This window comes from Episyrphus balteatus, chromosome 1 (assembly GCF_945859705.1).
Source record: "Episyrphus balteatus chromosome 1, idEpiBalt1.1, whole genome shotgun sequence".
Lineage (NCBI taxonomy): Eukaryota > Metazoa > Arthropoda > Insecta > Diptera > Syrphidae > Episyrphus > Episyrphus balteatus.
In genome coordinates this window covers 127,108,023-127,132,338 of record NC_079134.1, presented here as the reverse complement: position 1 = coordinate 127,132,338, position 24,316 = coordinate 127,108,023, and the positions used below count along the sequence as shown (strand labels likewise).

Here is a 24,316-nt window from a genome sequence, read left to right as displayed (position 1 = left end):
ATAGGCTCGAGACTCGAAGCATCTATATCTATGCAAGACTGGGTCCTTGCCATAAAGTTAAGAATGTCACGTTATTCCTCGATATACAAATTCAAGTATTGGACCGGTCTGATAATTCTCCCGGCATGAATTCCATAGGAAACTTCTTTTAGAGCTTATCCCCTTATGTACGTTTTTTTGTATCAAAAAGTATGAATTCTTTGACTTTTTTTAAGGCAATCCGTATCTACATGATAAGCGCAGGTAAATGGGATAAAAAAAATTAAAGACATTTCGACAAAAACTTTAAAAATTCAGCAGCATGAACCAAAAAATTATATTTTTTCGCTTGGACCTAATAATATGGCAAGGCTTTTTGATACATTATAGTCCTGGTATATCCAATGAATTCAAAAACTCCGTTTGGTAATTTGATACATTGCTTTCATTTGTGATAGGGTCAACCGATTTGTAGGCAAAACATTGTGCATTTATATAGTTTAAAATTGTTGCATTGATTTCAGAAACATTTTTATTTGTAACAGCCATTATTGCACGTTCACTCAGCCAAGTATGATTTTTGTAATTTGTCTTTATACTTGGAAAAACACTGAATCAATTCATTTTTTGAATTTACATTGAAAAAATTGTTTTGAAGTGTAATTCGGCCTTCCGAATCAAGTGCCGCTATTCCATTAACAATGTCCAATAACTGCATAAATTACAATAAATTGGTTAATGTTCATTACAATAAACCAGTTTTTTTCGGTTTAAATGTATTTTGAAACAGGTTCTATTTTTTTAAAAAGTACACTCAGCGAAGCGGGTGGGGGTTAGCTAGTTCATTATAATGAAAAACTTAGTCACATCACATTCCAAATGGAAAATTGCGTAAACTTTTCCTTCATGATTGTATTTCACGAAGATCTCTTCCCTTTGCATTTTGAAATATTCATCTTTGATATTCTGATGAAATCTGTAGTGTGTAGAGTCATATTGCGAAAATCAAGTAATTATTAATTTTCGTTTTTTTTTTCAAAAAAAAGTACTCATACGCCATAGTGTACACATTTAAATGATATCTAATTACAAAGAAGCAAAAAGTTTTCCTGATTTAAAGTGAATTAGTTGTTAAATGCAAAATTGTAATGCTTCAAGTGTAGCGTGTATTGAGAGGCAAAGCTAAGATGTGTTTTTAATGGCAGTTGGGTTTGGAGAAGTACAAAATAGTCCATTTTTGCAATCGACAAATATTTTCAATGTTTCCTTCATAGTCGCATTTATTAAAAGCGTAAATCTTTGATGAAAATGGTCTTCAAAAGATACGTTTTTGGCTTGTAAATTTGATGAAATTAATTTTTTTCCCTGAAAAATTTAACTACCATCGAAAGGGATAATATTTGAAATTTATAAAACTATCTATTTTTTGAAGAAAATAAAGATTTTAGAAAGTTTTTTTACAGAACAAAATAAATCCTTTGATGTTAAGTCTAATAGCCCAGTCAAATTGTATTCAGATTCATATAAAGGTGAAAAGTTTTGATGTATGTAACTGTTTTTGGTGCCCAAATTTCTAACGACAAAAAATTATGTCTTACACATTTCTTTTTTAAGATTTATGATTTCCCCTCAAAAGACCATTGAAATATTTAAACAACCAAGTAGGTACTTTTTGAATTAAAAATAAAAACTCTGAAAAAAGAAATTTGTTTGTTATTCAAAAAATGCTGATTTGTATTATGCATAAAGTTTTGGTTTTTCAAAGGACTTTTGATGGCACAAAGCATCATTCGTATAAAAAAAAAAAAAATTTAACTAATAGTTTTTGTGAAAAAGATTCGTATTCAACACCCCAAAAAACATAAAGTAAGCCACCAAAAACAATTACACCAACCAACGGTGACTGTAAAAAACGAAACGAAAGCGATCTTTTGTTTCTTAAAAAACAAAAAATTGTGTGCCATAATCACAATTGGCATTCATTATCGCATTTCTTATTTGCTAATTTGATAACAAAGCAGTACCTATTATTTAAATTGTAAGTATGGACTGGGCAGAAAGATTGTAAAAATTAAGTTAAAAATGAAAATAATTTCGATTGAAAATAACTCAGCAACCAGACCTCAAAGAAACTTTGGTATTTCATTTATTAGTAAAGCTTAAAGAGACCTTTCTTTTGATGTGTCATTTCATAGGTTTAGAGGAAATTTTTGAAAATGAATTTTTTCGTCAGTGGTGACCTTGGATTTTTTTCGAAAATCCAAAAATTTGATTTGTAATTTTTGTACGTAATTGTATAGACCTTTTCAATTGATCTCATTTTTTATATTTTAAGACTTGTTTCGAGACTTGTATCCGAACATATTTGTTTCCAATGTACATACAGAAAATAAAAAAAATAGTTTAAATATGTAACTCAACCACAATACGCGAAAAAGTTAATTCACTTTTGCGATACGAAATGTCACCGCAGAACTTTTTGATTTATACACAACTAGCTGACTCGGCAGACGTAGGTACATCCCTTAAGTAGATGGCTCAGTGATTTTGAAAAATATATTATTACTATGAGTCTAAACTCTAGATTAGAAATCAAAATCATTAAGCCATTTTCCCAGAGGATATGGCGGATTTGCAAAATCCATTATTTTTATTTTATCTTATGAAAAATTTGTAAATAAACAAGCTTGTTCATTAATTGTTTGTGTCACAAAATATAATTTTGTTCGTTATTTAGAAGCAGGGTGGCTACAAAGCTCAAAAGTGAGCTCAGCTTATCTCACAGCTCAGCTCAAATTTTGAGCTAGCTCACTTTTGAGCTGGGTACCATAGCTCAGCTCATTTGAGCTGACCTGAAAGTGAGCTGAGCTGAAAAAGAGCTGAAAGTGAGCTGAGCTGAAAATGAGCTGAGCTGAAAGTGAGCTGAGCTGAAAGTGAGCTGAGCTGAAAGTGAGCTGAGCTTTAAAGTGAGCTGAGCTGATGGTTGAGCTGAGCTGTCGGTGAGCTGAGCTGAGCTGTTGGGTGAGCTAAGGCTAAGATGTTTGGTTCTAGTTATTTATGGAATTATTTTAACACATGCATATTTTTAGAAATAAAACAGATAATTTTTCTTGATCTTCTCTCTTGGTTTTTTATTTGGTAAAAATATTTCTTTTTTTATCATAAAATGAATCGGAATGGATATTAAAACAAATATATTTTTGGTATTGGGTCATTTGTTTAATTAGGGTTGAAATATTAACACAATTATTATGGTGCATCTTACATCTATGAATGGGTTTTGGTGAAACGGTGTGTGATATATATTTGTTCTGGGGACTTATTAATGATGAGGAAGTTATGCAAACTGCAGGCTAGTGTTTTGTGCAATGGATTAGAAATGTTATTTAATTTATCTTTCAATGGATCGGGTTTTTTTTTATGTAAGATGCACCATAATAATTGTGTTAATATTTCAACCCTAATTAAACAAATGGCCCAATACCAAAAATATATTTGTTTTAATATCCATTCCGATTCATTTTATGATAAAAAAAGAAATATTTTTACCAAATAAAAAACCAAGAGAGAAGATCAAGAAAAATTATCTGTTTTATTTCTAAAAATATGCATGTGTTAAAATAATTCCATAAATAACTAGAACCAAACATCTTAAGCCATGGTGTTAAATAAAAGATTAAAATATCTTCATATTTCATTATACTTTCCAAATAAAAATCAATGTAACCTCTCACCCATCACAGCTCAGCTCGGCTCACTCTACCTTAGCTCACCTAACAGCTCAGCTCAGCTCAGCTCACCGACAGCTCAGCTCACCCAACAGCTCAGCTCACCGACAGCTCAGCTCAACCATCAGCTCAGCTCACTTTCAGCTCAGCTCACTTTCAGCTCAGCTCACTTTCTATGGTACCCAGCTCAAAAGTGAGCTAGCTCAAATTTGAGCTGAGCTGAAATGTGAGCTTTTTGCAACCCTGTTTAGAAGATAATCACCTTTATTAAGTAAATAAGTCATTTTTAGTAAAAGGATAAACAAAAAACACTTGTTCTAGGAGCGCCAATTTATGTTAAATTAGAAACGTAACTTCGGAGTTCCCTCTGCTCTTTGTTATTTTCGCACTTCTTCCATATGACATGATAATTTTGATATTTTTGGAATTCAGAGCGAGTTTCTATGTATGTCGTTTTTTCGTGAATAAAATTATCTCTAATTTGCTAATATGTATGGTAAAGGGTATAAATCTTACACTTTTTACGAAAAAAATGTCTTGCAAACATCCAGCATTTAAAAGGTACCAGGATCATGCCTGTTTGGCTTTGGTCCATGTCCAAGTTTAAGGTCCAAATAGTTTTGCAAAACTCATTTTCATAGCCCACCTATCCTAAAATTTTCAAATGCATCAAGCTTTAGGACATGATGACAATCGATTTAAAAAGGTGATTACTGATAGTAATTTCAATTTTTGCGCTGATTTTGAGCAAAGTTTTTGAATCATTTTTATCAGTGTTTTGTGTTTGTTGTATCTCATGGATTGCGTTGTAAACGGATTCATGTTTTGTTTTTCATTTATCCCCGAATCCTTTCGGAGGAGTTTTGTGTCGATACAAGTCATAACAATTCATGAACTTATTGTTCTGACTTTCAAAATCGTTCCTGGAAAGAAAGGCAATCATCTTCAATAAATTTATAGTATCTACCCAATATTGTGGGTGTTTTCTGTAAAGCATTTGCTTATTCAAAATATTTTTAAAAAGTAAAAAATTTAACAATTCCGATTTTTAATAAATTAAATATTTGTTTCTTTTTATTTGTGTTTTTAAGTTTTATAACAACCTTTTTTAATGAACATCTTAAATTGGACAAATGACTGTATTTTTGTGCTATACTTTAATAAATCTTACTAAAATATATATTTCTTTTCTTTTTAAACTTAAAATTTAACTATTTCTTATTCACGGTAAATACTAAAGGCGCTGATTCATCTTCAGGCTGATCAGCTTTATTCACAGTCTGTCCTTCGATATCTTCATAATCGATCGACGATGAACGAACCAGTTTAAACTGAGCTACTTTTTCATTCTTTGTTATAACCAATGATGCAGGTCGACCTTAAACAAAATAAAAAAAAAAAAACGTTATAAGGTTTTAAATTATAAGAAAGATTTAAATTAATAGTACCTGAGGGAAGTTTACTACTTTTTCGTTCCAAGGGTAATGTTTGTTTTTCCGAAACATATTCGATGTGTGGCAGATTATTGTTTCCCTGTTTGATTGAGACACGCTTGTCAGTCTTTGTTGGAGCTCCACCAGTAAATGATGTTGATTGCTTCAATATCGAATCACGACGTTGAATTAGCGGCGATGGTGGAGTAGAGAATGCAGAAGATGTTTGGAAAAATCCTGTTTGTAGGTCTACATCTGTGGGAGAGATTGATTTAAGTTTATGCAACCAAGGATAAAGTTCTTTTTGTTTCTTTTGCAAATAACCAATTAAAAGTCTCCTGTGCTCGGTTCAAGCTTTTAAACTGTTGCTTTTTTAAATGTTGAAATTAAGCAAGAAGTAAGGCAGGCAAAATTCCAAAATTTTAAGATAAAGTCCATCACCAAATGAAACTTAAAAATATTCTTAAGCTAAAAAATATTAATCCTTGAAAAAGATAACAAATTGCTTAATTTTGAATTGCAATTTAAAATATTAATAAATTTAAGAAAAACAAAACTAGCAAGCTTTTTTGATCCGATTTTTTAAACTAAAATTTTCCAAAAATTTTGAATACGTTTTTTTTACATTAAGGTGGTGCTCATTTGAGAGTAAAATTGTTGTCGAACTCTCTCAAGGATGAATGCCTTTGTAAAACAAATCAGTTCTCAGGAAGCTTGATGCCAACTCCCAACGTTTTTACTCTCCAATTCTGATTGATTTCTTTAAATTCGGTGCATTAAGTTTTATCTTTTAAACTGGCTTTTAAATACCACATTCGTGCAGTGCGGTTTAAATAAAATCTCTAATTTAGTTTTTTTTTTTTAGTTTTAAGAGAGCATTATACTCGTAAGTCTATTGAATGGAACAAAATTTGTTCATTTGTTGCTGAATATGATTCCTTGTCACTGGTTGGATTTTTTTTTTTTTTTATTTAACTCGGAAACTAAGCCTTATTTTAGAAAAAAATTTGAGACAAGTGCGCTGTTGGCTGTTTCAACCTATTTCGGATCTGAGAAATTGATTGGCACTATTAGTTTTTCGATTTATCGGTACGACTTCGAACAAAATTTTTTTCGGAAGTTTTGTCCGGTTTAAAGTCATTTTTCTTGTTTAGATTGATATTTATTCAGCTTAATCGTTATTTACTACCAGCATAAAGACAAATAAACAATTTTATGCAATTTATATAACAATTTAGCAAGTTTTTGTTGAAAAAATTCAAAAAATTTTGATTTTTTTGCATTGTTACTGTTTTATTATGTTTCAGTGGAGTAACTAAAGCTAATTACAGATGCAATTTTGATAATTTCTGTTCTTAAAAGTCGGTAATGAAAAATACTTTAAAATCTAGGCGTTAAAAATTGCCGGTGTTGCCGTTTTACTTTTTAAACTAAAAATACATTTTTTTTTTCAAAAATTTTTTTTTTATTTCATAAATAAAATGATGTATGTATGAGGGTTATTTAGATTATTTACAGAAAAAAATTTTATTGGAGTGAAAGATAAGAATAAATCGTTTAGGCGGTAGAAGCAATTTTCTCACAAATCGGCTTCAAATGTAAAAAAAAATGTATTAAAACACAACGGCAACACATTCGTCACTAAAATATACATTTTCAGAAAGCCAGTAGTTTATGAAGGTAGTAAATAATGTTTGAGCAGAAAAAATAGCAATATAAACAAGAAAAATGAATTTAAACCAGGCAAAATGCTTAAATATATTAAAAAAAAACTTCCGAAAAAAATTTTGTTCGAAGTCGTACCGATAAATCCAAAAACTAATGTTGCCAATCGATTTCTCAGGTCCGAAATAGGGGGAAACAATCAACAGCGCACTTGTCAAAGATTTTGACTTGCATAGTGTAATTAAACAAAATAAGTTACAAATTTTTAACAATTAGTTTGGGCTAAATTCTAATCTATAATGAAAAAAAAAAATTAAGATATTGAGGCATTCTTTTTTTTACTTCAAACTTTGTACTAATAAAATAAATTAGAGGTTTAATTTTTTGACATTACGCTTCACTTTATTTGATAAAAAATTACAGAAATTTAATCCTTCGAATCATTTTTTTTTTATTTTTGAATGCAATAAACAGGTAATAATCGGTATTTTTTGTACTTTTAAAGTACACTACTAATTCGATTTCAACGAAACTTTTTGTTAAAAAGCATTTATATATATTTAATATAAGCCAAAAATAAAGTTTTGAAAATAATAATTTTTGGATTTTTAAAAAAATTTTGAAATTTTTTTTTTGAAAAATCAAATTTTCGTAAACGGTACATTGTATTTGTTTGAAATTTTGTTTTTAAATGTTGATTTGTGATTTCTACAAAATGGCATACAAATTTTATTCTAAAACTTTTTTTTCCAAAAAATCATTTATAAAAAATTAGTTTTTTTAAAAAACGGCTCTAACGATTTTGAAAATTTTTTTTCTAAAAATACACCTTAATATATCAAATAAAACTGCATACAGGTACTAATCGGTAATTTTTGTACTTTTAAAGTAAATTGAACTCCAGGGATTTATTTGATATAAACTAACAATTCAGCCCTATTCTGAATGAAAACTTCCGGGGAATTGTATTCGTGAAAAGGACTCTCAATCGAAAAATTCCCAGAATATAATTTTTATTTTTGTCGCTTTAATTTTGTTTCCTTTTATGTAACAATGATGAAAAAATGGGAAGGAGCAAATTTTTTGGAAGCTTTTTGATTGGAAACCCTTCTCCGAACACTATTCCCCAAAAGTTTTCATTCAGATTCGGGTAGAATAACTTTCAAAATCTTTAGTTATAAAATCTTTTGTCGTCTTCTTTTACAAATGCATATCTCTAGCTACTGGGTATGAGAAAAAAAACTCGGCTAACGTTTTATACTATTTTATAAATACATACATTTTATACAACTTAAAAACAATATTATGTTAACTACATAATTATATAAAATTACACCATGAAAATAAAACACCACACATAAATTCCCAAAAACAAAAGACACAATCAATACCCAAGGCACATGCAATATTGTTCATATATGTAGCTTAGATCGCACACCAAAACCTTAGCACTATAGCAGTCACAATATTTATTTATTTATTTTTTTTTTTTTTTTGAAAATTATAAGAATATATGTAATTGCTAAAAATAAAACGCCACTCTTGTTTCGCTGCGAAATTGCAAATATATTTTTATTATTAATGTTTATTTTTTTAATAAAATTTTGTTTGTTTTTTTTTTAATGTTATTCAATAATAATTTTGGTATATTTGTTAACAAGCTCATGCTTTTATTATTTTTCAATATATTTTTTTATACAGATAACTTTTTTTTTATTTTAAATTTTAAAAACAATAAGTAGGAAAACAGATATTATGCATACAAATCTAAACGTCAAACGCTAAGAATTGCATTTTATCAATACTTTAGCCAATAGGAAATTATATAATTTTAACATAAGTAATTGTTAGTTTTTTTTATCTCCCTGTTAGTTTGTTTTTTTTTTTACAATTTTTTTTTTTTTAATTTTTTAATAACATTAAAAATAAATGCATATATAAGCAAATAATACTGAAAGGAAAACAAAACCATTGCGAAGTTATATCGTGACCTTTATCATTTTTTTTCTTTTCCAATTAAACTTTGGCTTTAAAAAAAATTGTTAAGGTACCAGTGTGTGTGTGATTTACATCGTTATTTTGTAGGTTTTTTTATTTTAACTAGAAAGCCACCACATAAATAAGTACGTTATTTACAAATTTATATAAATATGTATAATAAACTAAGTAGGTACATGTATCAAAACCAAATAATTTTATTTTTTTGCGAGACAATATATTGATACCACCAATGATAGGAATGTGTTTAAACAAAGCCTCTAAGATCAATTTTCTTTCTTTTTTACCTAACTTTTTATAAAATATGTATGTTTTGTGTTTTTCTTTTAAGTAAAAGAACAACTTCATCAATACTGTTTTATGTTAACAAATAATTCTTAACCTAATGATTATGTAGATTTGATATCTGTTTTAAACCATTTTTATTTTGTCTCTTTTTGATTTATTTGAATAAAACGATATTTATTTGGAATTTGGTGTTTCAATAAGTTTTAACTGGACTCTTATTTGCTTTATAAAGGTATTTTAAGCAAAATAAATACTATATCAAAGGAAAAATCACAACTTCTTTTTATGCCATATTCAAAGTATCTAAACAAGTCTAAGTTTTTGAAGATTTCACGCCAAGCTAGGTTTCCATTTTTTTGTAATTAGACTAAGCACACGAAAAAATGGCGACTAAAAGAAAAATACTTAGAAAATTGAAGGGAATTCAAGGATTCAAAATCATTATGAAGATTTTGTTTATTTATCCCACGCAATCTGTGCACAAAACACTCCTCACAAAACTTTTCAGCCTAGTAGCATTAATTCCGAGGTTAAATCCTTTTATTTTTGAAATTCTTGAATTTATATAAATTTTAGGTATCTATTTTATTCATAGCATTTTTGCAATGTAATTTTTAGAACTGTTCAGAACTACCCGATTCGGTATGAGAAATTAACAAATTTCATTGAGAAATTAAGTCTTCGGCCAGACAACTTGGTCACCGTGAAATAGCTATTACTCCAGTCTATGAACTTGGTGGAAACACACACAAGTTGTTTTTCATTCAAAAACCTTCAATATAAATAATTGATTACACAGGCAGCTTCCCTGCAAGTGTGAAAAAGCCATACACAAACCCCTTCTAAAAGATTTATTATTAAAAAGATTAAATAAATTGAACTTGGCATTTAAAGGAGAAAATCGTTCGCAGTTCCCAGCCTAGGCCCTTTAAGACAAAGTGCAAAAATAAAGAATCTGAAACTGTAGTGACTCTCTCTCAATCCAACCAAGAAGTGGTAATGTTTGAAATTGTTTTGAAGATTCTAACATCACCTACACCAATGAGACAGTTTGAATATTTCAAGACGGACCTTTAATGTCTGCCTTGTGGTATTCCAGAATGGACAACCATTTAAAAGCACCGAGTAGGATTCATTATTTAATAAATAAGATTGAAGCCACGTAATAGAGCTTTCACTCAATTCCAGTAGGTACTCTTGGTTTACTTGGAAAAATTCTATGCGCAAGCAAACTGTTTCTTACTTATTTTCGAGCCAATGCAAATTTCGGTTGATTCCTTTGAAAAGTCCAGGACAACGGCCTTTAGTAAAACCATATTATGTTGATTTGGGGCAATAGCTGATTTTACATAAAAACAAGGATTCACAAATAGTAGCCTCAAAGAGCTGTATCGTATTTGTTATAGAAAATCCTCAATAGACACCGGTCATTATGATGAATGCAAAAGTAATATTTAATTACACTTTCTTTAAGTGTAAATAACTCAATTACTCTAGTGGACTGTAATTTTCTAAGTGTCTTTATTCTTCGTTTAACTTTATATTTATATAATCTTACAAGCTAAGTAATTCAAGATAACTCTTGAATTACTTTCGAACACACCTGTTCGTTTCTTAATTTTGCTTATTTTGGGGAGCTTGCAAATGGAGTTGCTTGCTTATTTATGTTTGTCTAACCATTTTATTTATTTTTTTAATTTACTTTAACAAGCCAAAACAAATTTACTCCATAAATCAAACAAAAATTATTCAAAAAATTAACGTTCAGAATTAAAATTTGAATTATGTACGTCAGATATCGATTCAGTCTTTGAAGCCCGAATCGATTGTCTTCATTTAGAACCAAACTTACGATTTAATTCGGCACTATTGCAGGAAGGTTCGTACGACCAAACGATAACGCCATTGTCACACAGTGTTATTAGTAAAATGTATATTTTACACTTAGATGTATATTTACATTAGAATGCAATTGCAATTGTTTATGATTTGAAATATGAAAAATTTTACGTAATAATTTTTCAATTTCAGAAATATTTTTTTTAAGCTGAAACTTAGTGGAGTTGTTCGTAATATTTTTCTTATTTAGGTTTAGTTGATAAGTCAAAAAATTTTTAAAATAGGGTATGGCCGCCATCTTCAAAAAAAGTCTGAATTCAAATTGAAAATCTCAGTCTTTTAAACAAAATTGCTAATAAAACTGGATTTGAGATTATTTTAAAGTTTAAAACAAAATTACGTTTCCGAATTTTCAAATTGTGTCTAAGGATTTAACTTAATTTTCTGCTATACATACTTTCAAGGAAGAGTGACAAATATACATTTTTATTTCTTAAATAGGTAACAGACTTATGACAAACCAAGAATAATACTTTCTACAAAACACATTGAAACACCAAATAAGAAAATAACCCATACATATTGTTCTTCCACCATAATTAGTCTCTACACACTACTACATTATATTGTTGTATATTTACAATTAGTTGAATATTTATCTAAAAAAAAAAAAATTATTTAATTTTTTATCCTACAATTTTGTGTCATCAACTCCATTAGCATCAATATTTGGTATAACAACCACAGTTGGAACTGTGGTAGTAATATTTCTTCTTTGCTCTTCGTCATAGTTGGCGGCCCTCTGTGCGGCTGCTAAAAGCTGCACAGATGCAGTCGTACTTGAATCACCAACCAAACTATGACGCACTTGATACATGTCGATTTCTTTAAATTGCCCATTATTAATGTGACCACCCACATTAGCTAGGGACACTGTACTACCACCATGATTATTATTAAAATGCAAAGAATAATTATTAAAATCATTAATTAGAGGCGAGTGCGGATGGATGTGATGATGGGGATGATGATTCATATTATTGTGATTTAGAAATTGGCCATCATCACAGGGTGAACCGAATTCAGATGACTCTCGAATTGGTGCTAATTGCAGTTGAGCTAACATCTCACCTGTTGGTAGGCCGGTGGGACTTGGTCTTTCACTGCTGGCAACATCTTCGAAGGCTTCTTCGTTTAAAGTTTGCAAGGCACCACAAATCATTTGCTCTTCAAGAGTAACCTGAAATATATTTAATATTTATTAGATTTTTTGAATTTGCAAAAAGAAACGATCTAGGAAAATGAAATGGAAACTGTTTTCAAAATAATTTGATTGTATAAGCTACAAGAGTTTTTTTTTTAAATAAAAAATACATATAAATGGAAAATACATTTAAATGCAGAAAATGATAAAATAATAAAATATTTGAATGAAGCGGGCTTATTGGTTGAAGTAAAATGAGAACGTCGTTTGATGTGAACAATGAGCTGTATGAGAACTACAACATAGTGTCAAATCAAACTATATTCTAGTTTTATCAAAAACTACAAATTTCTATCGAGTTCATGAATGTAAAAATCGATATAGGAATAATTTTTAAGAAAAATGTGACAAAATTTGAACATACATATAATTGAAAACTAAAAAGTCGAAATGGCAAGAATTTCTTTAATTAGGAACTCAGCTATATTAAACCCTTAACTTTTTAAATCTTAAACTAACTATAACTTTTGCAAATGCTTATTTCAAAATTGCATGTATAAATGAAATACAAAATATTTCTTACTAAAGGAGTTCTCTAACTTCGAAAAGTAGAAAACTGTACTACTATTTTACTCTAGGTTAACTTAATTCAAGATACCCGTTGCACTATTATTACCGCAAAGAATCGTATAACAAATATTTTTACACAAATACTAATCCTTATTCTTACTCATGTCAAATTGTCTTATGCAACAAACAAAATAAACAAAATGTGTCCAATGTTTCATAAACGAGTTTTCTACTACTTTTTGCTACATACATATAACGACTTAGCAGCAATTGGTCATTCATTACCAACAAACAATATTGAATATATTATTTTACAATGACAATATACTTCTTCTATTATTACAATATATGTATTAATATATTTTGAAAACAAAATAAGTACATTGCACAAGTGAAGTAAATACATTTAAAGAAGTTTAAATATACAAAAATACCCCCCAACATTTAGTTCAAGGGGTACCCTTACGACATAATAAAAGTAGAGCCCACAACAAGTATTTGGAAGTAACAAGGAAAATGAATTTGCATCAGGTAAACAAATAAATAGAATTTCAGGGAAAGGAGCTGAAAGTTCCCTTGTTGAAACTTTGTACCTCACGAATACAAAACGCTTTATGCAAACACATGCTAAAGAAAGAAGCCATACCATCAATAGACAAGATTATATGGTCAAATAAATATTATAACATGCTAAACGACGATTGGCAAGAAAGAAGATGGTTCCAAAACCTTATAAATATTTGATGTCTCAGAGCTGACTGCAGTAAACCCAAAACTTTTAGAAAAGTATAAATTGATCTGTATTACAAACACCTTGTTGACTAATGTTGATTCATTTCTATAGCTTATTAGTTTGATGTTTACTATTGACAATAGCCGTGTTTTATTGGTAACTCAGTACTTAGCTCAGTAAAATTTTACACGGGAAACAACAACAAATGATTGCTGAGGATAAACAAATGTTTTGTATTTGTTGGTTTACAGAGAAACTGTTTTTATAGACTTATACATTTTTGACCCTTCAACAATATAGGATTATAAAAAATAAATAAAAGTTATCGTTTTTTGTTGTTTGCAGCATAAAATGTTTACTTAGTAAAATACTGAGTACCAATAAAACACGGCTAATATTGAAATATAAAGTACATATTTTGTTCATTTTCAGAAATGTAAATGTATCGTTAATATTACAAAGTATATCTCCAACCTAAAATGCATCCATATTAAGAGAAAAATTGAAAAATAGAATAAAAATTCTTAAAAAGTTGTCATTTTTGGACAAAAAATACTACAAAACTATAGCGTAAGCGATTTAATCATAATTAACTTTGTTGGAATGACATTTTTCTAATGTATTCTTTAAAACGTCAAAAAATTGAAAAAAATGTGCGGCGTTTTTGAAGGTCCCGTATTAAGATCTTATTTTCATAATATGTACCTCGAAAACCTGAGCAAAGTTTTTCAAACCAAAATATCCAAATTATTTATGTTTGTTTGAACATTAATATAGTATTCACAATATTATCGAAACACTTTTCTTGTTTATTCCTCCTAAATTGTTAAACAAAACACCTATTCCAACAATAAAGTCATTAAAAGGTAAAAATAAAATTTACAACATCAATTAGAAAATAGCGAAAAAAAACAATAATTTACATCAATTCATCACCAGAGATAAAAATTAAATTTTTCAACAATATAGTTTAAGAAGAATATTAAATATATTATTGAAAACTAAATAAGTTCTTTGGTTTTACCTGGATATATTCGTAATCATGAACTTTAAGCTGCGTTTTTGTGATCAATTGTTTTTTTTTTTTTTTTTTTTTGAGAAAAACAAAAACAAACAAAATTGTCTTTAATTATGAAGTGATAACATAAAGTAACATTGCAAGGCATTGAAAATTTGAATCAATGAATGTTTTTTCTATTCGAATATGTGTGTTCTTTTTATTCAAATATAGGAGCCCCTCTAAAATTCATAACGAATTGGAAGAGCTTTCAATGATGTTGTAATAAAAATTTAAGTCTACCTGTTTTTCCATGTGGCTTGTACTGGAATTCTTTCGGGAATGCGGTGCAGTTGGGGCAAGAGTGTGCATTTCAGGTGTTTCCTTAATATTATCGGTGGTTATGGCTGGTGTAATCTTAATTTTTCTTTGCATTTTTTCACAATCACGTAATGTTGTGATTAATAATCGAAACAATTCCCAATGACCAAATGAAAGACCTAATACCTGTTAAAGAAAATTTAATACATTATAGGGTTTTTAAAGTTTGAGATTATGTTAATTAATTTTACCGATTTTAAATCATTTATATCACAGTGTTTAAGAACTCTGCCTGAGATAGAATTCTCTTTTAAAACTGGAGCTAACTTTGGCAAGGCTGGTTTTAAATCTTCAATACGTTCCAACAGACCCACAACACCATCCACAGACAGTTCTGAGAGATTGATTTGTAAAATATCTTCCTAAGATTTGAAAAGAGAATGAAAACATTAAGAAAAGGTGGTACGCTTCAAAATTCTGAGGTTTTAAAAAAGAATCATGACAATCGTACTCAGGTCTTAAAAACCTGAACTAGTTTAATATTATTTTCTATCAACTTACTGGGAACGAATCGATTGGAGAATATGCTGCAGGACTAACTGGAGTTCGGACCTCAGACATTGTTCCACTTTGGGGATGTATCACATTTGGATTGTACATCGCTTCATTTTGGAATACTTGATAGGGTGCATAAGGCGGTGCCATATAATGTTGTTGTGACTGTGGGATGCGAATTGGCGGTGGTATATTTGGTTTTGATTGAATAACAATAGCTCCTTCATCTTCAATAGCTTGTTGATCCTCTGTTGGATAAATAATATTAAGAAATATCTTGATTTGAGAAAAAGGATTTAAAACTAACCTTTTAATACTTTTCTCAAATACGGATCTAGATTAATTGTAAATGGAAGAAATATTCTAAGGTCAGCAACTAACAAATCAGATTTGTGTAGTTGCAAAAAGGCATCGAGCTTACGCTCATCACGATCAAGCTCAAGCAGTGGTGCTGCTTCACGAAGGCATCCTAATTTTGGACGAACCCTAAAATTGAAACAATGAATGTTAAATTACTTATTATTTTTTATGGAAGGTTAACTTACTTTTCATAGACACTTTGCAATGAAACAGAATCGTCTAGCGAATCCATAGCATAATCATGTTGCAGGACAATCATACTTGCACGCAAAGGCCATTGTTCAGTTAGGTTAATCCATGAACTTAAACGATACCAACTAAAATCTATTTGGAATGCTTTCAAAAGTCGAACTTAAATTAAAACAAAGAGAAAACCGTCAAACTTTCTTCAAATTTATTGTTTTGTTCCATTTTACCTGTTATATAGATCACATTCATTAATCTTCGCATACTTCTCGGATTTACATCACTAAAGTAATCGTCAGTTAACATAATTTTCGACATATCCAGAACACCCTGTGGATTCTGTCCCATACGATGCAGATTCGAACCAATCGAACTGGCTACAGACTCCGATAGGCGTAATTTCTTATTGCCACCACGATTAGGATTCAACGGAGCTCGAAGTTTCTCCTGACTGGACATTATTTCCGATGCATTTGACAAACGTCGAGCCGACACCGAATGTCCCAAAGTTGGTTCATCTGATTGGAAATCAGCATAGTTCCGTTTGAAGAGCAAAGCAGTCATTTGTGCTCGTTGAACCTTACGTAATCCGGAATTTTGTAAATAAACAGGAAGATGGACAAGATTTCGAAGGAAATCATGACCACCAATTCCACCCTCGGTAAATAATCGACGACTATTAGCCTCAGCAGCTTTGGCAATAACATGTGGATCGACGGCAATTAACAATACAAATGGACGATTTGGGGCAGAAAGTAGGGTTTGAACGGCATTCAATACAGATAGAATGCGTTCGGTATCACATGAATCTAGAGCGTCTATAACGCCTACAAGTCGGCTTTGTTGGTTTGTAAAGGCATCAAGGCACTAAAAGTAAAAAAAATTATTATTATTGAACAAGACTAAAACTGACATAAGCTTACCTTCACCATATCAGTCATTAGGGCGACTTCTGTTCCAAGAGCCGATAGAGGTGCTCCTTCATTGTGTCGCACAGATTTTCTCAAGTGTCTTCCTTGAGAGACAAATAACGAACCAAATGCTTTTGCTAGGACATGCAAATTTGTACAAACAACGGTAATCAAGATGGCGGCTATCACAAAAATTGACATTCGGACGCTTTCACGGTCTACCTCGGCATAATACGAAAAGTATGAAATCACCAGACATACCCCAGCGATGAAGGTCAAAAGACCCAGTTCAAAAACCAGGACAATTGGCACACAACACATACGGCGCCACCGCCAGCCGGCCGAAACTTTTATTGCTCTAGGCTGGAAGGCACGATATAAACGAGTTGCTAGCCATCCATAGTGTATTTCAATGGCATCGAATAGATTCGATAGCATTTGGGCTACAGCGCCCTCTCCCGTTGGCGATGCACTACTTGCTTCGGCAAAATGAAATCTTACAGGTTTCGCTTGTGCATCACTTTGCGCTCCAGGTGGATGACAAAATGCAACTTGAAGTATCAATCTAAGTCTCCCGATTCGTTTGACTATTCCATGATGTATGGAGAATGCCCAATACATGTCCATTCTGTGATTTGCATATCTAATGCCGGCAGCAATTAGATATACCACAACCATAAATGTTAACCCTGCTCCTGCTCCCCACACACCAGACCAAGTGGACAAGCCAACAATAGTGCCTAAAACTAAAGCAAGATGCAGGCAAACTAGGAACAGCAGACCACTTGCACTAACCGGGGGTTCTGCCCATTGATGGGCAAAGTTATTCATTTCCTCTCGGAGTTTATTCAGCAAGAAACTCTTGCCACTTCCCCATTTGGCATAGAGACCAACTGTAATAGGAGTGGTTAGGGTAGGTTCACTGAGGACATCAGCTAACGCCGATGAGTATAATTCATAGCCGAGCATTCCTTCGGAGTCTTCGTTTGTGTTTAAACGACGAGCACCGAATACTTGACCAAGAATGGTTTTTTGATGAAGTGTATCAATGGCATAGGGGGTTTCGCCAGCTTTATTAGCCCTATACAAAAGTTGGCTGTTCTTTGGATTACGCAGGAGAGCTTCAACAATTGCCTTAGAACGAGCCCGCATTGCTATATGAAGGCAGGTATCTCCCCTCTTATCACTTGCCGTTACTTTAGCCTTTCGATCGAGTAACATTTGTACCATATCTAGGTTCCGATTACGAACAGCTCTGAGTAGAGCTGTATCACCATCTTTTGTAGCCAATTCCAGATCACCATTCGAAGAGAGAAGCATTTTCACGATTTGCGTGTGCCCCTTCTCAACAGCTGTGTATAAAGCAGTCTTTCGGTCTTTACCCTGTATATCTACATCGGCATGCTTTTTAAGCAGAGCCTCAACAACTCCTCGATGACCTCCTTTCACTGCATGAATAAGTGGTGTATCGCCAACACGATCTTGAATATTTATATATGCTCCTGTTCCAATTAGAGAACTCACAATGTCCTGCAGGCCTTCTCTGCTCGCTATTGCAAGCGCTGTCATACCATCTTTATCCAGAGCATTTACATTGGGTTTCTTTTCAAGCAGTGCTGACACACAATCAGTGTGACCAGCCGAAGTGGCAACTAAAAGTGGCGTCCATGAGTACATGCCAGCTGTATCAACATTGGCGCCAGCTTTCAGTAGAATTTCTACTACTTCAGCGTTACCCTTGCGACAGGCCCATACTAAGGCCGTTGTTCCATATTTATCACCGACATTGACTTTTGCTCCGCGTTGGACAAGCATTTCGACAATTTCCTTGTGTCCTCGTCCAGCTGCCCATAGTAATGGGCCAAGGTGATAGTTGCCGTGGGCATTGACATCGGCATTTTTCTCAAGCAGAAGTTGTACAATGTCCGTGTGGCCGCGGTAAGACGCCCACATAAGGGCTGTCCAGCCACCCTGGAAAAAAAAAACAAATTGTTTGTTATTGAATGAGTACTGTTTTTTAATGTTTTCATATCCTACTGAGAGTTTTGAAAAACACAGAGCATGCAGCTGTTGGAATAAATTTTGAATATCCTTCTCAAAAATACATTGTCAATCTTTCTCGATAAGACGATCATTTCTACCTTAAGTCCAAAGATAAGGTTTACAATGGAGAATTTGAAGATAAGTATGGAAAAGAGGGTGGATTTGATTTTATAGTCGCTAGATACAGCAGCAAGCTAAAAATTCCGACTCATGCTTATCCTTTCATAATACGAAACGGCTTTCGGGATCAACAACAAGTTGAAAGGACTCAAAGCAGATAAGTTCAAATGAAGGTGCATAGCTATGGCACTGGATTGATGATAAAATTTTATGCTGGAGACACAAAAAGTACAACTCCTGAAAGAGCACAATAATTATGCTCTGGTGTTGACAGAATTTGCATGATACTACATCATCTTGTTATTTTGAAATATATTATGCCATAATAGTGGGAAGGTTCTGATATAATAAATAAAGAAAAAATACATATGAATTTTATAATATTATTAGACAGTAAGAGGTAGAGCACAAAATTCTATTTGGAAAATAAAAGGCTTTCGTTGTATTTGATCGGACAAGAGAAGAGTTTGCCCGATAATAGGGATTAGGTAACTATTCTTTTAGAACGAAAGAAAAAGTTCAGAACAGCGCCCTCTGCATTTGTTCGACTCTTTTGTGTTACCTAGTTACAAATTGAACAATTGATGACAGTGTGGATTTCTTGTCTGCAGGATCAAAACAAGCTCTTTGTTGATTTAAAAAAAAATATTATTGGTTTATTAAAAGCGGATAATATATTATCAAATGACATAAGTTAATATAGAAAAAGAAGTAGGGAAAACGGGTAAGGTTCTAAATGAGTTAAAGTTATTTTTTTCCTAAATCCCAAATTTATAGGTGTCAAATTTGGGTCGATAAAGAAAGAAAAGAAAAGGTCTTTACAGTTAATCGCCCTGTCAAAGAATAAAAAAGGGCCTGTAATTATATGATTTAAAATCATTCCAGTTCTTCTTTATGAGGAAGTATGAACAAAATTATGCTCAGTTTTTTTTCGAGAACTGTTTTGTTCAATGTGTAGCAATGGAAAATGAAGGAGAAGGCTTAATGACGAGCTTTACAGCTACAGAAGAAGACGGATAGTATAAACCTCGACAAACTTGCCCGATAAATCTGTGTTTTATTCGGATCGATAACGTAAGAGTAAATAAATTTGGAAAACAAAGCAGCAAGGTAGGTAAAGGGCTGAGCGGTGAGGCAAAGTTTGCGGTCTCATATTTTCTAAACATCCAGAGGGTGGTTATTGGACTTAATTAACATTTTATAATTTATAAGACGCAGGATTGACACCCAGAACTATTTCAAACGTAAAATTTTCCGTTCAGCTGATATTTGTTTGGCAACAAATAGAGTTCCAGGAAACACAGTTCAAGTAAATTCTAGCAGGAGGAACAAAGTTAATAAATAACTTTAAAAGCTCTTGCATTTTCGTGTTGAAAGTATGCAAAGAATAACGTTTTGGCTAGATTTGGCATCCCGTTGGATCTCGCGGGCAAGTTGAAAATAAGATAGAGTATTCAAATCAATAAATTAAGAAGAAAAAGATGATTCAAACCAATAAAGGGATCGGGAGCGATGCGCAAGTAAATCTGCCTTCTGCGTGAAAATGTCAGAAAAAAAACAATTGCTGAAGTAAGAAGTTGTTTGATCTAGGTAGAGTCTAGACCGAAATATATTTGGTTCATTTGGCACCTTCAAATTTCATTTCCCTAAAGAAGTATATGGATGGGCGAATATTTTAAAATTACAAAAGGCAAAGGCCATTTGAAAAAATGTCCAAATGCGGTGCCTTTAGAGGTTTATGACCATTACATACAAAATTGATTTCACGTCTTACTATCTGCGTTGAATTTTTGGAATTAACTCAAACATTTTTGAGTGTATGGGTAAAAAGAAATCCAGAATTGGATTCAGAAAATAAAAATACACAAATTAGTTGGTTCTTGTCAAAGGTAAAAAACATAATTTTTTTGTGGACTTGAATTAGATATTTTCATAAATTATGTTAAAACTCTCAAAATTAGAAAAAGTCACAATAACATATTGTTTAAACTCACCATATCCCTGTGTTCAATGTCAGCTCCATTATCCAATAATATTTGTACAATATCTAAATGACCACTCTTGGCTGCACACAATAATGCCGTCCAATTATCAGCATCCTCCGCTTGTACATCAGCTCCACGAGCAATGAACTCTCGAACAAACGGAGCAAGACCACGTCCAGCTACAACCATAAGTACTGTGGTTCCATTCTAAAAATAAATCCAAAATAATTTTATATCAAAATCTGATTTATAAACCAAATTATGTACATACCTCGTCTCGATCATCAATGGCCAGATGACGGTTATCTAAAACCGATTTAAGTCCTGACAGATCATTTGAGTCAATATACTGCAGTAGTGCTCTGTGTCCTAATGAACCCATAGAATCACCGTATCGATTAAGGTTCTATAAAAAAGATACATAAATTGAAATTGAATTATTATAATTTATAGTTTCATTTCAAAAAGTAAGTTATTTTTATTTAAGTTCTTTACGTTTTGGAAAAAAGGTTAAAAAAAGGTTAATTTTAACTTCGACACTCTGTTATTTTTGTGTTACATTCAAATTGGATATAAAAAGGGCACACAATGAGATTCTGGTTAGTTCAAAAATTCAAACAAAAAGAATATCATCAAAAAATTAGCGAAAACCATTCAAAGTTTAGTCAAGAAATGTTTAGGAACTATCAGTTTGAAGTTGGTAGAGGGGGTTTGTGCATGATGGGTAGGGTAAAAAAACTGCGTATATCATATACTTACTAATACTATATTGCGGAAAATGCTGATAAAACAGAATGTTGAATAATCAAAAACAAAAGTAGGTAATTATAGGTAGGGTAGGCAAAGAACAAACAACAATAAAAAAAAAATAAACATTCATCAAAGACGTTTGCTGAATATCAAACCTGGTACAGAAAATGGTTGAGTCATTGACATTATATGCATACGTCTTGTCTACGTCTGGCATTCTCCAAATAGTTTGTAATTGTTTAACTTGTGATTCTTATGACGTCTACTGGGGCGTAAGCTTTTAGACGGTAATTATATATACACCAACATTGATAGATGGTGCTTATGAATATTATACAACTTGAAGATATAAATAAAATAAAAACTACAAATTCTCAGTCTGTATCGAATGTGTTTTCGGAAATATGAAACGACAAAAACTAATACTAACACCAATATTTAATGAATTTGTGTCCTAAGTCTAGATTTTAAAGGGACTTTGTAAAGTAAATTTATTGAAAGTTAGATGTAGAAAATTAAAAGTTTGATAATTTGAATTATAAGCACTAGAGTGACCGCAACTCCCATAGAAAAAATTTTTTGTCGAATTTGAACATTGAACTTTTTCAGCCGATTGAAAATAGACACAAGTTTTCTCAAAGAACCTCCAAATCTTTGGCCCGAAAACCCGCATTTTAAAGAAGGCTTTAAAAAAGTGCAATCACTTAAAGTCGTAAATGACATCACAGAAAGAGGAGTCAAATTAATAACGGATTTTAATAACCTTTTAACTAAAGATGAGGAACAAAAACAATATGTACTTCAAGTAGTCAGTGAGTGCCGAAAATTGTATCCTGATGCTTCCAAAACTACTTTGTAAATCTGTTGATTAAATTTTTTTAGTATTTACTTCATTAATTATGTATAAGAAATGTAACACGATGTTATTTTTTTTTTGTTTTTTAGGCCGTGTGTGAATTGCGTAAAATAGTTCACATAGTGTAAAATATTTGACACTGTTGAGGTGAATAAAAAATTTTCAGCTGTTAAAAATTTATTGGGCTCTGGGACCTGGTTAAATTTGAGTTAAATTTTTTTTGCAGATGGTTTTGTTTTGTTTTTTTTTTTTTTTTTATTAAAAAGGAGTTTCATAGCAGAAAAGAGGCAGAGAAAAATATTAAACAATAAGCCATACAGCTGAAATTTTTTTGTTCACCTCAATAGTGTCAAAAATTTTACACAGTGTTAACTATTTAACGCAATTCACACACAGCCTTAGAATTCTGTTAAATGTTTCGTTTTTTTAAATAAAACAGTTTAAAAAAAAGTTTCATTTTAAATCGAGTTTGCACTTAAGCTCTTTTTGAGGTAAGTACTGAAAATTTAAATTGATGACAAAATTTTTTTTTTTGGTAAAACTAAACAAATTTAGCATCTGAATTATGTGTAGCAACACTACCTTTAATTAAATATATAAAAAGTGAAAATAACCCGATCTGTTTGGGAGCTAGAGCTAATTTTCTTCGAAAAACAGTGAAAAAACAGAGATTTTTGATACTTTGAGCGAGTGTCGGCACCATTTAGAGTTATCCAATCGAGCTGAAATTTTGGCTATCTAAAAATCTGCAAAGGCGGAACATTTTATGGGGTTCCCCCGACCAAATTTCGAAAATCGATTTCTTGCGGTCACTCTAATAAGCACTCAAGTGGCTAGATAAGTTCGATTTTCTAATAAGTAATGTCGTTTTCGATTGGCTCTCCGGAAGCGTCCGGAATCATTCAGAAGACTTCTGAAACCGTTTTATTGGCATGAAAATGACAGCCAGAACGCTTCTCAGAAGAGAAATTCTCTTCTTGATTTCAAATCAGAATCAAATCAAGAAGCACTAATACATGAATACTCACATGTCAAAGATACACTCAATCATTGTTTATTATTATTTTTCATTCAAATTTTTTTCGTTTTCTGAAATTAATTTGTTTATTTATTTTCAAACTAATAAATTAAGCTTTTAAAATATTTTGCAAAACGAATTCCCGATTAATTTGTTGAATATTAGTTACTATTTTCTTCACATATTAATTATTTTTCAAGTCTTATGCCATATTTGACATTTTAAATTTCACAGAAAAACAAACACAAACAGAAAAAAAATTGAATTGAGTGGAAGCAATTCAAACTATTTTATTGGATTTCAGAATGAGTGAATCCTTGAGTGATTCCAATCGAAAACGACATAAGTAAAAAATTTAAGGAATCGCCAAATGTTTGAGTTTGATTCCTTACGGACTGAGTTTGATTCCTTTTAGCTCCAATTTTGGAAAGATCAAAATAATTGTGCTATACCAAACTCCATAGTTATTAGCAAGTATAAATTCTATAAATTTATAAATGATAAGAATTCGGCAAAAAAAAAGAGATGCCGCAATTCAGTCGGTATCTCTATCTCAAGCTTCAGCCCAAAACGCTGAGGCGATTTGCTTCAAACTTGTCAGAAAAGGGTTTTGGTTGATGGAAAATTGGAATATTTTAAGGACCAAAATTAACGGTACTCGCCAAATGATCAAAATGAAAAGATTGTTTTTTCTTAAAAACCGCTTTAACGATTTTTAATTCAAAATTACATCTAATGAGGCAAATAAGATCCTTTATTTAAAATTTAAAAATATAT

At 31.4% G+C, this 24,316-nt stretch overlaps 1 protein-coding gene across 6 annotated transcripts in view; it reads right to left on the bottom strand.

The window, feature by feature from the left end:
- Nucleotides 1-4,893: 4,893 nt before the first annotated feature.
- LOC129906170 (kinase D-interacting substrate of 220 kDa) overlaps nucleotides 4,894-24,316 on the bottom strand; it is a 106,549-nt gene continuing 87,126 nt past the window's right edge. For 5 of the 6 annotated variants that reach the window (XM_055981844.1, XM_055981842.1, XM_055981839.1 and 2 more), the window contains exons 2-13: nucleotides 21,187-21,321; nucleotides 20,925-21,122; nucleotides 16,780-18,738; nucleotides 16,087-16,723; nucleotides 15,856-16,021; nucleotides 15,618-15,796; nucleotides 15,317-15,558; nucleotides 15,007-15,177; nucleotides 14,738-14,941; nucleotides 12,062-12,170; nucleotides 5,156-5,395; nucleotides 4,894-5,085 (exon numbers count right to left, since the gene is read on the bottom strand). In XM_055981844.1, the coding sequence (XP_055837819.1) occupies nucleotides 4,919-5,085; nucleotides 5,156-5,395; nucleotides 12,062-12,170; nucleotides 14,738-14,941; nucleotides 15,007-15,177; nucleotides 15,317-15,558; nucleotides 15,618-15,796; nucleotides 15,856-16,021; nucleotides 16,087-16,723; nucleotides 16,780-18,738; nucleotides 20,925-21,122; nucleotides 21,187-21,297 (4,383 nt within the window). In that variant the 5' untranslated portion in view covers nucleotides 21,298-21,321 and the 3' untranslated portion in view covers nucleotides 4,894-4,918. Of the gene's footprint in view, nucleotides 5,086-5,155; nucleotides 5,396-11,491; nucleotides 11,864-12,061; nucleotides 12,171-14,737; nucleotides 14,942-15,006; nucleotides 15,178-15,316; nucleotides 15,559-15,617; nucleotides 15,797-15,855; nucleotides 16,022-16,086; nucleotides 16,724-16,779; nucleotides 18,739-20,924; nucleotides 21,123-21,186; nucleotides 21,322-24,316 lie in introns of those variants that run through there. The other variant, XM_055981840.1, reaches the window with a different exon arrangement.